This window comes from Micropterus salmoides, unplaced genomic scaffold (assembly GCF_014851395.1).
Source record: "Micropterus salmoides isolate LMB-PRFRI ecotype aquatic unplaced genomic scaffold, ASM1485139v1 Ms_hic_scaffold_2, whole genome shotgun sequence".
Lineage (NCBI taxonomy): Eukaryota > Metazoa > Chordata > Actinopteri > Centrarchiformes > Centrarchidae > Micropterus > Micropterus salmoides.
Window position 1 is genome coordinate 12,815,526 of NW_024041150.1, and position 15,779 is coordinate 12,831,304.

General features: G+C 42.6%; 1 protein-coding gene across 11 annotated transcripts in view; it reads right to left on the bottom strand.

Moving 5' to 3' along the window:
* The window catches only part of camk2d1 (calcium/calmodulin-dependent protein kinase (CaM kinase) II delta 1), a 101,432-nt gene extending 86,028 nt beyond the window's left edge, over positions 1–15,404 (bottom strand). For 5 of the 11 annotated variants that reach the window (XM_038731158.1, XM_038731154.1, XM_038731156.1 and 2 more), the window contains exons 1-2: positions 15,065–15,403; positions 12,146–12,240 (exon numbers count right to left, since the gene is read on the bottom strand). In XM_038731158.1, the coding sequence (XP_038587086.1) occupies positions 12,146–12,240; positions 15,065–15,126 (157 nt within the window). In that variant the 5' untranslated portion in view covers positions 15,127–15,403. Of the gene's footprint in view, positions 1–12,145; positions 12,241–15,064 lie in introns of all 11 variants that reach the window. The other 6 variants (XM_038731155.1, XM_038731153.1, XM_038731162.1 and 3 more) reach the window with 3 other exon arrangements.
* Between the last annotated feature and the right edge of the window lie 375 nt (positions 15,405–15,779).

Below are 15,779 nucleotides of genomic sequence, written 5' to 3' on the forward strand. Positions count from 1 at the left end.
AATGCCTCCGCATGAAAGTGTAGAGTGGGTTTAAGTTCCATGTTTTCCCAGATGACAAATCCACACAGCCTGCCCTGATGCACCACCTAAGCCTCTTTCTGGGCCAGAGAAAAAGCTCTTGCTGTGCTGCCCTTAAAAACATGACTCAAATCGGCTTCAGTGAATGATGCAATCCATGATTTCATACACTGAGCGTGTGAGAGAGAAAACATATTGAAAGGAGGGAAGGTGAAGAAGGAGAGAGACAAAACAAAATTTCTGCCAACAGTGTCCTTGGAGGGGTTCTGGCAGCTTTTCACCTCTGCTGCTGGTGCACAATATGTGTGGGTGTCCAAGCATTAGAGTAGCCGTATTACTTACACCATCCAGATAGTGTCCCTCTGGGACATGAGGCAACTTCAGCAAACTGCATTAGTGATGTAGTAACCATTAATTACTGCAGGAGAAACCCCATGGCGCCATTTTAACAACACAGGGTTATCTTGAAAACGCTTTGAGGACATTCTTAACTAAGCTGTTTCAAGATCTTAACACTGTTAACACGGTGAGTTTAAATGTGGCACAGAGCATTTAACACATTTAATAAATAACTTCCATTATGTTCCAGTATGTTATGAGGTTTCAGACCACAAAACAGGATTGCATTGAAGAAATATCTAAAGGGCTGCATTGGGGGGCACCTGGTGTATCCGGTAAGACAATGCAATACGATCCAGGAAGCCAGTTTAAATAGTGTATCTGACATGTAAAGGATAAGTAAAAGATACATCAACCAATCCCATGAAAAGGCCAAAAACCTGAATTGATCCTACAATCGAGCAATGTCTGCGTATCCGAAGCTTCCATATCCATAGCTTATCCCTCTGTTTAGACAGTCGACAGCAAAGAGGCAGACAGGAAGCAAGTATAAAGAGAGGGGCGTGACAAGCAACAAAGGTTCCCGGCTGGAATCAAACCAGGGACGTTGTGACGATGTGGCAAGTGTTGTAACCGTTCTGCAGTTGCGGCGCTCCGGAGCTCTTAAAAACTGTTAAGAACACGTCTGCCACACCGTTGAACTGGCTAATACTGTAGGTCCATTGCTATGAACACTGTAGTCAACCCCACATACACGGTCCTGCTCCCTGGAATGGTCACTACTCCGGCAAATCCATGACTTAAAGTAGCCTACAACAAATATACTATTTCCTCTTGTTTAAGTAATGTTTGCTACAGTGTTTATTACCAACACTTTTAGAAGTCAGTTTGACAAGAAACAGTTGGAGCACTAATTCTCTAGTCGGGGGCCATCAAACCTGATTGGTACCGTGGTGTGTGCAGCAGCATATGAAGGCTGTCAAGTAATAACCTGTTTAATACGGGATTCACAATAGGCCTACATGTATTGCAACAACACATTCATTATGAATTGTCCCCATAAATAATTGCACATACATTTGAGTATTTCTCTATGCGGACCCGACATGGATTGGCATTATAAAAATACATACCTGCTTTTTTATTTCAAGGGCAACTCCTGCAGCAGGAGGAAACTCCCATTGCCTACACATGTGTGGACTGCAGCAGCATTACATGAATACATTATACAAACCAGGGAGTGTGTTTTGGGGAGGATGTGAAGAGTTCTGGGACTACATCTCCCACAAGTCATCAACACATTCACACTCTATCCTTGTAATTCACAGGAATTGTAGAGGAAAAAGATGAAGAACACAGAAGAAGACAGAGAGGCAAAGGGCAGTATTTCCAAAGAGCCACAAAGCTTCAGAGGGACAGAGAGGGACTGACCTGAGAGTGGTTTATTAAGGCAGAGGAGAGCGCCGCTGGAAGATGCGGTCTCTAGGTTAGAGCACCCAGTCTCTGTCTGATAGACAAAGAAGTCCTAATTAAAGCAGACAGCCTGTCCCTCAAGTGGCTGCCCTACTTGGCTAAATGAGGATTTAGAATAAAGCCCAGAGGGAATACTCCAGTTTATGTTTCAAAGAGATGGGAAGAGGCAGCACCTGAGTGGACGACACCGATGAAAGACAAGTCAGGAGGGGCCTCAGGCTTACTGTAGCTGTGACAAATTATACAAAAAGGCAAATAAGCAAATAAGCTCTCCCAAGCAGTAGAGCCGCAATACACATAATACAATCACTCTCTCCTGTTAAAAAGATCATGATTCCTACAATAACTGAACCCCCTTCACTTGGGACAGTGACTCCTCCATCCAGGAGAGAGCAAACCAGTATTTTCTAGCAGTACCATGGTCAAAGCTGGAGGTGCTGCCTCACACTTTTAGCTGGAGAGAGTCCCTGATGGAGCCAGCAGAACCACGTCAACTGCAAAGGCAGAGATACAATCCTGAGGCCACCATATGGAGCGTCTCTCCACACTGCAGCAGTGAGAAACTCAAATATCCAGAAGAAAACCACTTCTCATTCATATCAAAAGGATCCAGCTGACGTGTTTCGGGGGATCTGATTAGAATGCCTCATGGACATGTCTCTGCGGATGTATTCCAGGCATGTCCAACTGGGAATTGAGGGAACTCACTGTATGGGGTGTGCATCCTCAAGGAAAACCTAAAGGACCCGGGTAGGAAAAAGCATATTTGGACTACACACAACATTAACCCAGATATGCAGCGGACAATGGACAGATGAGCATAATTATTAGGGACATACAGTTTACTGTCATAGAGGAGTAAGAAACCAGAAAATTATCAAGTAAATCTGGGATGCAAAACGAAGTAGCGAGCATTGTGTAGATAGGCAATCTAAAAGGAGTTACATGGTGTACTGAACAGAGGGAGTCGCATACTGAACATCCTGTCCTGAACATCTGGGGCGATTACACGTACTATTACACCCTAGTGAACAGTACAGGTACATTTAAAGGGTGGGGGGTCCATGATGGATTGTGAGACCAAAACTTGGTCATAACAGCCCCTGTTTGCTCTATAGCTCTGATATGATGGACAGGTTATTTGAATAAGTAGTTTCATATTAGACACTAAATCCTCAACCTGCCTAAAGAAGCAGCAGCTTCTCACAAAGTTTAGATTTTGAGTTTTGGTGTCTCAAAAATATACCGATACCAAACAAAGTTCATTAGGCTAATTGTTTAAAAATCTTTATCTTCATTTGTGTTGATTTACTACAATTTTTGAGGAGAAAGGAGACCAATATATTTGGGACTATGTCTTGTTTATGATTATGCTGTCTTACCCCCTAAATTGAATGGAAAATGAAAAACCAATAACAAAATTGGTCACAAAAAAAAAAAAAAAAAAGAAAAACCCCAACAGAGAAGCAGTACATCCCCACATACAAGAAGCTGGAAAAAAAATTTTATACACTTGAATACCTTTTTGGGGGAGGTTAAATGACAAAAAATTGAATTATTAAAAAAACAAATAATTACAGCACAATAGGCATGTTTGAACACTAACAGTATAATTTATACATGCATACCACTTTTCAACTCTAAAATATCAGCAGCAGCCTTCAAACATCTTCTAGCTCTCAAGCAGATTTTTGCTGAAAGAAAAAAAAGAAGTGGCCCTTTTTCCCTCCTTTCCTTCACCAGGTTGATTCATCAAACAAAAAGGCCTGACTTCACAGAGGCTGAGGCACTAATCCACAGAAATCCATCCAGGGTTCTAATTCCACAAAAAGACGGGAGAATGCAGCTTCTCAGTATTGATCAGCTTCCTCCTGTGGGCTTTGATTGACTGGCTGATAGCACACAAACGATCTTATTTCATCATCAAACACTCAGTTCCTGCCATCTGCTGCCTGCCAACTGAGCAGCAAAGAAAGACCTCTGAAGAATTGTTTCCCCGCACATTTTAAGCATTACAGTGGGACACTGTATTATTGAAGAACAACATTAAGAATTTCCAGAGTGCCATCTACAATGTTTTTGTTGTCCTACGCCCTGTTCCTTCACGACACCCCCACCCCATCATCCTTTCACTTATTCATCTCCTTTTCAGCTTTAACACAATTAGCTAGAGTTGAAGTGGGAATAACATTAATTGCTAATTAAAAACAGAAGCTGGAATGATACATCCTTCTCTTGCCAGCAGATCGATGGGGAAATTAGGCAGGCAGAGATGAAAATACCTTTTGCCAAGAACTGGGGAGTCCTCCACTCCCGCTGACAGTTGCTCTATAACATGGCAGCCTGATTTCTGTTTTTCATGCTCCCTCGCGTCACTCTAATGAGGTATATTTAGCCTGCCTGAGCAGCTGTGCATCAGTTACAAGAAGAGGCAGTCTGGGGTAAATAATTGCAAATACAAACACCCTTCTGTCATTGCACTACTGTTAAGCTTCACTGTTGCATTTCAACTCTTTTCCCCATTGTTTCCCCCTCTTTGGATGGATTGAATACGGACTCAAAATCCAGTTCAAAAGCGCACAGTAAAAGAGCTCCAGAGCCCTTTTGTCTCAGCTGAATCACTCACAGGGGGTTAAACACGCACAGGTTTTTTATGCTCATGTGAAAAAAGAAATGCAAGGAGGTAAACAAAACTCCATCTGTTCTCCCTGCTGAAGCACTCTCAGAGCAGACAGAGAAAACAAGAGGGAGTGCCTGAATTTCCAGTATGGGTGGAATCGCACCCCGAACATGAATACAGACAGCTATCCGCTTAACTAAATACACAATTGCGGCGTCAACACCACAAAATACTAGGCAGTCTTTCCCACATATGGACTTTACTTGGGCCGCCAAGGTATGTTTGCCAAACCATTTTAGCATTTTACAGCGAAACACACGTTATTGGTGGTATTATGTTACAAGATATGAAGGATATTTTACAAGTACGGACCAGGTAAAGCAACAGTGAACACAACAGTGCAGATATCATTCGGTACCACGTTGGTCTCAATCTCTTCAATAGAGTATGTCATTAAAAAGCCTCCTCAGGAATCGTGTGTGGAAAAATCCAAAAGACGAGTTCTGTGTCTTTTCGGCGACTTTATAAACATCAACAGACCAGTACAGGGAGAGACACTTGAGACACTATACATCCACAGCTGTTAAAAGAAATGGCTTCAATTTTCTTTTTATGTGAGGAAAATAGTCTGAGCATATATTATAGTATTCAAGTTAGTTTAATATACTGTAAAGGTAATATGGTGAGTTTTCAGTAAAATGTTGAGATTCAGTCTTTCCCCACTATGTGCACACGCTCTCTTTTGACATAAATGGATTTTGTTGCATTGTGAAGTTAATTTAGAACAACGTCTGGAACATTTGTGTGTTAAATGAATCTGATTTTTGCAGTGAGGAGAACATCTTGAAAGTGAGATGAACAGTGAGTTATTCAGTGCCTTTTAATGTTGAAACGCCGACACACAGCAGCTGCATCTGAAAGAACCAGCCTAACGTGGTCATACACCCCGTTACAATACATCTAAGCTACGCATTCAATTAATGGAAAATACAAATGTGATTATAGTCAGATTTCCTCATACCTTAATGATGGCCGGTCATATTAAGCCTGTTAACTCACACATTCACACAGTCTGATTTTCTGTCTTCCTGCATGTGGCAGCTGCAGTAGTGTTGTTTTCAGCCTGTTCTTTTCCAAAATATGCCGCTCTGCTGCCAGTATACTTGTCCATGTTTGCGAATGTTCATCTGCTGCAAACACAGGCCCTTTTATGTCAATGCACTCATGGCTGGATTAGGAAACCCCGGGTTGATTTACCGGGCTAATAACCAGCATCATGTGATTGATTAGCATGCTCACGGCTGTCAGGGTCAGTCAAGCCAGATAAGGAAAAGATGTCTTGGGTATGTTGAATTTGCTTCGTAGTGCAGGCCCATGTTCTTCTGACTTGTGAATGTATGGAGGAACACCCCTATTTCCCCCCCAAAGATGGACAACTAGACTAGTTCTTATTTTAATGACGTGAAGAGGCTAACTCTGTCTTAAGTAGTGCTGAACAATTTAGAAAAAAAAAAAAAACCCAATAATTCTAATATGTGAATATTTTAAGTGATATTGCAACTCTAGTGGGAATTTTATGAATAAAAACATTAAATTGAACATTTGTTATACATTTGTTAAAATGCAACAGCACGACGGCGCCTGATCAGAAAGCAGCCGGTGTTCTGCCAGCGGACCACAGACAAGGTAACAGCAACTTAAGCATTTAACTGAAATCCGGATTGATTGTTGAGTTGAAGGCTAGCAAAAGTAAGCTACAGTCCTCAGCTGAAAATGTACACGTGCGTTTGTTGTTCTCCTTTTTGGGCCGTGAGTTGGAACCTCACAGTCAGGAGATAACTGGGTGTCGGGAGCTGCACCTTTTAACTCCCCTGCAGCTCTCTGTAGCTCAGACAATCCCTGCTACCTGCGTGTGCTAATCCATCCTTCGTTATAATAACAAACAGCTGTTTGGCGTGCAGGATCGCTCATTTCAGGTTCCACATTTCACGTGCGCCGCCAAGCAAAAGTACTTCTTAAACAACGCATCGATGAATCGTTGAAATAATCTATAGAAGCTTCGAATACTAAAATCATCGTTAGCTGCAGCCCTACATCAGATATTCATGCCTCAGTTCCTATGAAAACTGATTTGTTTTATACAATGGTTTTTTGAAAGCTAAAATTATTTGATAGACAATTAGCATTTCTACAATAATCACTTTTTAAGCAAAAACACTAAATGTTCACCTGTTCAAACTACTCACAAGTGAAATTTTGCGGGAAAATTTTGGTGTGGCGATGAAGAAGCAGGTTAGATAGATGCCATTGGTGTGGTAAACCTGGGTTCAATTCCCCCCAGTGACATCCGCCAATGTGTCCCTCAGCGAGACACTTAACCCCCAGTTGCTCCAGACTTTTTAAATGGACATTCTCTTCAGGGTTTTTGAGTCATCACTTATGCTTGTGATGACAGCTCGCTGGTCATCCAAGTCACAGGCCATATGGGTCAGCCAGGACCTGAGGGCTGAGCTGTGGATACAACCACAGGACACACTCAAATACCATTTAGACTGTACACAGGGCACACGCCGCTGCTTTGTGTCATGTCTCTTTCTCCCTTTTTAACAGACACACACACACACACAATCTCCCTTGATCCATCTCTTTCATGCCCGGCCTTAGCAGGGAACTGTGTAAATGGTGTGCTGAGCCCCTGACATTAGCTGCTAAGCCAACCGCTGGCATTATACACACACAGGCCAGCGGTGTGTGCTCTGATGGAGCACTTTATTGAGACACACTCTCCTCTTCGCGCACGCAGGAAAGGTACCTCTGGCCTAGTATCGATATAAACACAGGGTCAAGGGGTCGGGTCATCACCCCTGTTGCCGGGGTTAAAGCAGACTTTAAAAGCAGTTGGCTCCAGCATATTAACCTACAGAGTGTGTGTGTGTGTAAGACACTTAGGAAAAACTTACAGAGCTCAGTGCTGTTAAATTAAGAGAGACAAATAAATGATCCATTTCAAATTCAGCAAATGATATTATTCAGCTAAATGTGACTGAAACGAGTGGATCGCCACACACGTGCACAATTAACATCACAAAGACTGTAATATACTTCAGGGCCTATAGTACCCCACAGACTATATTTAGCCCACCATCTCTTTTTGTTTCCATGGGAATGAAGAGTTCACCGTGAGCGGCTGCGGCCTCGGGTAGTTTCCAGAAGCAAAACGACAGAAAGGCTGCCTCCTGAACCATGGCTAGCTTTTCCACAGCCTGGTGGGTTTGTCAAGCGATCATTTCCACTCCGCCGAGCCCAAGCATCGCTAGGTCTGTGTTCAACCGCTGCCCTAGTTTTCCCTCTGTGCTGTCAGAGAAGACAGGCTTTCAGTTCAGTACATCTGGATAATGTTTTCGTTACATGTCCTGTGCTTGTCCCAGTATTTTTTTATTGATATGAACAGAGGGGCTTAGGAGTAAGTAACACATATAAAACAGAATACAAATCTGTAAAAGGTTTAACTTCAAAACTTAAAAGGTAGATTTTTATTTCTTGAAAAGGAAAAATGGGTAGACCTTGTGATTTTGGATACTTAAGGTTCAAGTTACAGAGTTTATTAACTTACCCTTTATTACATACTGCATGTGTGTGTCATGATTTTATATTCCAGTGGGGACTTTAATCTGAATGCACACTAACCAACGTACTTGCCACCGTGGTGACAAATATTAAAGGTCCCCCTGGGTAGAGACACTTTGAGGGTTAAGACGTGGTTTTACAGTTCAGGTTAAAGTTAGCCGCGTAGGGGCTAGGAAATGCTTTATGTCAATTAGATTTCCCCATGGGGATAGAGGGACGAATGTGTGTGTGTGTTCTGTGTTCCCTGTGTGCAATTATGATGTAAAAATTATATGTTCTCCCTCTGCCGGCTTCAGTGGACGTTTTGACCGTACCCAAATGAATAAGACTCGTACTGAGACCCCAACTCAACCTGAAGGCCAATGGTGTGTGTGTTACAGCATGAGAGTCTTACCTGAAGAGAGGCTATTAAATCTTAATTGTACGCAATACAAGCACAACATACAATTTAATTTATCAAATTGCTTCTGACTTGGTGAATGTAACGCAAGGATGGAGGATACACATGTGACAAAGTCCGTTAACACAACATATACAGTATTGAAATAAGATTAATTGGATTATATTCACAGGAAGTATTAAACATGTCACATGTGTCCATTAAAAGTAAAAAAATGTTAGGGAAATTACTTAAAATTATTCTTTGATTTACGGTTGCTGGAAAAACTTTTTTGCTGTTTCAGCACCATTTATATTTATTCAGTGTGTTTATGATCAAATGGTTTACTTGCTTTTAAAGTGCACTAAATGTATGCACTTAACTTTAAAATGTACAAGTGTTTCTTCCAGGGGGGCCCCCTGACCCACCTAGAGGGTCGATGTCCACTCACCACCGTCTCACAAAATCCTGTGGGAAACGCCCATCTTATAAGACACAACTACTCTGAATTAAATGGTACTGCCAAATTTGAGACACAAACAAAGACCAAAAGCTATATTTTTGATGTAGTTTAGCCATTATTTACAGCTAGCTTGCCCAAAGACAATAAACAAAAAGGTAACACTACAGAAGAAGCACTTCACACATGCACACATTAGCAAAACATCAACTACTGAAAACTGCTCGTTTCAGCTGTCTTGATCTTGAATCTGACATGCTGTACACAGGAGCCAATCAAAGTGGAGGCTGCACCGTGAGCAGTGACACCAATGCTGCTCTAAATCCAAGCTGAGTCCTACCTACATATCAACGGCCCACTTCCTGACTCCCCTGGGTGGAGGGGTGACCTTGCAGTGTGCTTTGCAATATGTATTCTCACTGCTGTGTTTCCTACACATAGACTTTAATTGGGCAGGCCATGCAGGTGTAGGAGGTGTAGGAGTAAAAGCATATATGGTAGAGAGTGAACTAGAAATAAAATGGTGAAATTTAAAATAAGCCACCAGAAATAGAAAATTGTGTTTTTAACACATAAAGCTCCCCACACCTCCAGGAAGCCGCCATTCTGTGGTAAACACTGCACTGTCAAAGTGCAACCAACCCAAGTTGTACTGCACATTCTCGAAGTGGTGACCTCGGGTATGGGGAGGCGGAGGCGGAGGCGCTAGCGAGGAGGCTTAAACCAACCTGTGGGCAATAGCATAGGTCCCTAGTGCGTCTCTTAAGGCGTCTGGGATTGAGGCCTAGCTGGCTACCGTCTCAAAAGAAGATTAACCACAGTTGCCCACAAAGTGATTGTGTGTACTTTCTCAAAGCACAGACTGCCTTCTGTCAGAAAGTTTTCATGATTGTTCTACTTGTAGTTCTGCTGCAGTTCAGTCACGTAAATATTCCTTGGAAGTGCGCTGCACCAGAAAGCCCTGCCTTTGGTGTGAGGCCAAAGTTTACAGCCACATAAAGCCTCTCTGATGGGATGGAGCTTCCTGTTTGGGATTTGTCATCATGCAGCAGCAGTGTTGGCAGTGACTCTGGGGTTTCCCTTCATTGAACGTGACCTTCAGTTCAGCCTGCTGCTCCGCGATCAGCACACCACTGTATCTATCTGGCTGTTTCTGTTGGCGTTTCGTGTCGCCACAATGTGCCTTCAGCGGTCTCCTCCATCTTTAGAAAAATGTTTACAAATAACTGAGCTAACAACTGCACACATTTGTGTTTAAGTCTGCACAGTCACCAAATTTCCACCATCGTTTCTCAGCATACTGTATCCTACAATTACTTTACTACGCTTAAATGAGGTCTGCTTGTGTATCATGCTTAAGAAAACCTTATTTTGCTTATGTTTGAGCATTTATGCTCAATGCATCTTGATGCCCCCCCCCATTCAGGATAATTTCCAAGCATTTTATTTGTACATTAAAATCCAAAAGACATGTCTCCTTATTAGCCTAAAAGGACTAGTTTGCATGCCTTATTTGCTTTACTAACCTCAGCTTCAGCTAGTTCTGTCTTCTGTGTTCTGTCAATATTATGTTATCAGTTAACATTTAGAAAATCGGTTTTTGACATTTGTGAACACATTTAGAATTGTCCAGAAGAATCAATTTTTTTAACCCACCCCAAGTTTACCTAAATTAGACAGTGTAGGTTTTTAATCTCAGCTTTGTTCAGAATTTTCGTCTTATTGCTTTTCTGAAAGTGATGTTTTGCTTAAAATCTTTGGCTGTTTGCAATTAACTTCCATTACTTTCCGAAAGGTGCCGACTTACAAACTGTTTTTTTAGCTTTAGTCTACCTCCTAGTAAGCAAGTGCCTTAATTGTGCGTTGATGACACACATGTGTTCTCATATCTCAGCCTCGAACGCGGAGAGTACAATGTAAATTTTATCACAAGGAACGATGGCTGGAACTATAAGTAATCTAACTAATAATCTGCTTCGAATGTACCTCTGTGGACTGCGACAGGAAAAATCCCACCGCACAAACTAAAAGACTATTTTTTTCCACTTGCTTTCTGAAAAGTTGGCTAGCACCACACACACACACACGCACACACCCCTTTCCATTTCACTCTCATTTTCTCCTTCAGGTAAGAGAGGCTCTGGCTCAGCTAAGGCATTGAGCCAAAGCAATATGAGTATGAAATCAATCAGACTCCCCTTCTATAAACACCTGCCCTCCTCTCTTCATCTCTCATGCTCTCCCCTCACCTCCTCTCACCATATGAGAGGACTGGTTATGCATGAATAGAGATACTGAGCCATCGAGAAAAAAAACAAAAAAAATATATATTTTTTTTTTTCCTCTTTACTTTTTGTTTCATTGTTTGTATGCTCTTTTTTTCAAAGCACTTGTACTCCTCCATATTGCTTTTCTTCATGCAGCTGTTAATGCTGTGAGGAAACCCCCTGCTTCCCCCATGAGACGCTACATCAGCTGCGGCTGTGCAGCTCCCCATCACCGTGCGCCTTTTCAGGCCCATCTCCTTTTGTTTGTGTGTTCCTGGGTTGTGCGCTCTCCCATGTGTCTTGCATAGGGATCAATAAGCGGCACCACATCCAGACCGCGGGAGCCTCAGCCCACGCCGCACAGATAATGATGGAGAGAATAAAAAAAAGGTGAGATGGGGAAAATAAAAGAATCCATGCCTCCGCTTCCTGGACACACGCTCCATTACAGGAGCAAGCACAAGAAAAAAAGGGCAGCGGGAGGAGAGAACAAGAGAAGGGAGTTTTCCCTGTTCTGCTTTCGCGCTGCCTTCACTGGCTTGTGTTTTAATGTGAAAGACAGCGCTGTGAGTCACATACAGCTCACCAGAAATCAGAGGCTGTGGTTGATATCAGAGAATGAGTCACAAAAAGGAGCTGCCGGCCTCCTTCATGCTGGTGCCACTTTGATGGGTTACAAAAATGGAAAGCAGCGGAACGCGTGAAAGCCGGAGTGGATCCAAAGCTGGAGGAGCAGGATGTGGTTAGCATGGCTGCTAGAATCTGAAACCTGACCACCTCACTCTAGTACAGATATGACGAGGAGCAAAATGGTGAAGGCGTGAGAAAACGTGCTTAGTCAAAACAAGAAGAGGAAGTTGGTTTGAGGGCTGACAGGGCTAAGAAAGTTACAGTTTTAAGAGAAGTTACTGTCCCAGAGAGACACGCTGCCACGGGAGCTACATTACAGAGCATGTACTCACCCCTGGCTGACAACTTCTTGGTATTGATTATTTTGGCGGCGTATTCCTGCCCTGTGGAAATCTTCATGCACCGTCTCACCACAGAGAAAGCACCCCTACAGAAGAGTGAGGGATCAGTCACTACATGGCAACATTTTCTAAAACATACACATTAGGGTTGGGCCGACAGACGATGCCAACGTCCATCGGCGATGGCTGACAGGCATCACAATGTTGAGCTGGCATCATGAGATCGCTCAACCCGAAAACACGTACAGCCATGAACAAAGACTTTTTATTAGCATTTAACAGAAAGGAGAACACTCAATAGTGAAATTGTGGATTACCTGAGTCACCTTATACATTGTCTGACACCCCTCAAAGACGCTTGTAATCAGTGTTTTAATGTATAGATTAGGGCTGAACAATTTTGTAATAATCTAATTGAGATTATTTTTGATTGATAATGCAATTGTGATATGATTTTCAATATTGAAGAGAATAATCATTTTTACATAATTATTCTCATTTTCATTGAACAAACAAACGAAAGGTGTTTTCTTAAGTCTGTGGAACATGATGTGTAGGCCAGAACATCTCTGCAGAACCACAATATTTCATTTAAAATGGCATTTTGACACACACACACACCCTTTAACAAATACTGCACCTCCTGCGATTAGAAAATTGCAGTAGGCCATGATGCAATTTCAGTAAGATTTGCGGCTTGTGTCTGTACTGTTCCACTGACTCCAACTGAGTTAGATGCAAGAGGGAAGCTTCCAGTCTGAAACGCGAAGCCAATGCGGAAGTCCAATAAACCTGCATTCTATTGAACGCCCAGCAGGGGGCAACTCTTCTGGTCCGGTTCCATTAGAACTTATGGTAAAATGTTTCTACTTCTCAGCTGATTTATTACCAATTTCCTAATGACTTTATGGTCTCAGTCGCTAGTTTCAAGTCTTCTTCAACACAGCATGAAGTTCATTTAGTAAAGTATGGTCCCATTTAGAGGACCATAAAGCAGAGTATGTTTCAGGCCGGGCTCATCTGTGATTAGCAAGTCGTTACCATGGCCACCGGTCAATCAGGCTAGAGAGACTCGTACCCTCTGCACTGTGTAAATTTAACCAGCGCCGTTGAAAAAGCTTATTAGGAGTCAGCTGTTCACTTTCTCTGATGAGTACATTTAGTTTTAAGACTGTTGTTTGCTAGACAAAATTATCAGCCGTGTTAAAATGACAGTTAGGGTGAAGTACAGATGCACCTAGCTAAGCAAGCTAGCTAGCTCCGCATACGGCTGTTAGCTCCGCCGTCTCGTCCAAATATGGTCACGTCTGATGCCGCTGGTTGCAAAAAAAACTAAACAAAAAAACAACATGGTGGCCAAACTCGAGGGTTCAAAACGGCAGTCCACAAACCAACGGGTGATGTCACGATGACTAACTCATCATAACAGTCCCAAAACATTGTAACAGCTCAAATGTGACCAGCCTCTAACAGGTGCAGCAGAGCTAACGATAGTGAGGGAGATGTCAATCAAGCACAGCAACACGGTCCTGAGGTCTTCAAAAGCAAAATAAGGGTCAACACCTGGGTTGTAGACCACGGCTGTGTAGGGGCTTCAATACCTCTCTGTGTTGTTGGCCACTGTAGATAATCCTGCAAAACAATTAGCTAGGAGGACTGTTTTATGGCAATATTGGATTTGTTGAGGTATGAAATAATCATATTGCCCTGCCCATAGGACCTCCCATAATATTCTGATATTGAAATAAAAAGAAGGTAGCTATTTGGTTTAATGAAACTATTTGAGTATATGAGTGCTTGGCAAATTCACTATTGATAAAAATTTTAAACACTTCCCTCTCTTCCTCCTGGAGACCCTGCTCACCTGCACCTCTCCTTCCTAAAGGCTTCCTTAAAATAGATGTTCATTCTAAAAAATCTGCAGCAGCAATAACAATCAAATAAATTACTCTGCACAAAGGCCAGGTACACATTAAATAAACCCTCAGGTAGCCTGCAGGGGAAGTCTTCACTGTTTGTGACTAAAACTTCCAAACCTGTTTTTTTTTTTTTTGGGGCAACAGTCCTGAAGAGAGTGGAGCGATAATGGATGTAAAGACTGGTATTTAATCAGTGCGCCAAATGACTCACAATCAGAGCAGAGTTTTCCTGCGCTTTATTTTTACAGCTGGCTGCCTAATCAGTTTGCTGGTTCACTACGAAAACAATTGACGTGACTCAACCTGCCGGCGAGCAGGAACGGAGAACCACACCTTCCCAAAGCGAACAGCGCGTTGAACATGGAGGCTACATGTAGAGTGTGTGTGCGCGCCCGCAGCGTGAACCACAGGCACCCCACTGAGGAATTTCAACCATTCGCATATTGCAAAAGAAAAGAAAAAAGACAAAAGGGGCGACACTTGTGCAAACACAGTCCACATTGCTCGGAAACCCGTTCAGTTTCGTATAAGGTTGCCATTATGTCCAGTAAGTCCAAAGGTGGACTGACCTGCGCTGTTCATGACACCGAATTCCAGCCAAATGTCCGCTTGTTTTTACTTGGCTGGTTTGTCGCCAGAGGCACACGCTCGCTGGAGCATGATTTAAAATTAGGGACAAATTATCATGTTCCACTTTTACATTCGGCACGCATTACAAGGCGCTCAGCAGTGTTTCTCTTAAAAGAGTTAACTTTTTCAATGCGCACGGCGGCACTTTTAAGACACTCTTTTAAGAGGGAGCTGGTGACGTCCTCCCCGCACGCGCTAAGATAACACTCCCATCAAGGTACTCGCAGGTAGGCAGAGGTCGCTCGCGGAGATTTCGGTCAGTCTAAAGAGAGTTAAAACGCAGGGCAGTTAAGCTTCACGTTCAAGGCACATTTCGATAAAAAAACGTTTTAAAAAGAGTTATAAAATGAAGAGAACTTACTTCCCCAGCTCCTCGTACAGCTGGTACTCATCGGTAAACCTGGTGCAGGTCGTTGAAGCCATGTTAAGGTGAGCACAGGAGATCAACTTGGGAAACTGAAAGCCTCGGTCGCTTATGCGCTCCACAAATCCGTTCCCGTTCTGTGTTGCGAAGTGCCACTTGTTTCGGAGGAGAAGAAGAACTTAGGAATGATGCAGCAGTGGCTCCTAGGTGTCTTTCACCGCCCGGTGTCGCTCCTCCCGGCTCCTGCTCGTAAACCCCGGATTCTCCTGGACCTGACAGAGACGTCGCGACCTGCTGTTGTGTTAAGTCTGATACAGACACTTGGATCCGTTGACCGCAGTCAAGAAAGACTTAATATAGAATATCACTCATCCGGTGGTGGTTTTCAAAATAAAACCCTAATTAAATCGTCTTGCTGTCATGTAAATGTAGAATGTAGGAAATATTAAAAGAGAAAACTTGAGCTTCCTTTGTTTTTTTGTGATACAGACCCTTGTAAAGCCCGCCATTGTGCAAAATACGTATGTTATGTTTGTTTAAAATAGTTTTTTATTATTAATTAAAAATAGAGCAAAACTAAGGAAATAATTATGTGTTGCCCACAGGAAACTATCAGGACCACCTGACAGAAGATTATTCAACTTTTTTCAGTCATGGGTTTTAATCTAGGAATTTTCCCTTTATTTCAGTTTAGGCCATGGACATTGGAAAT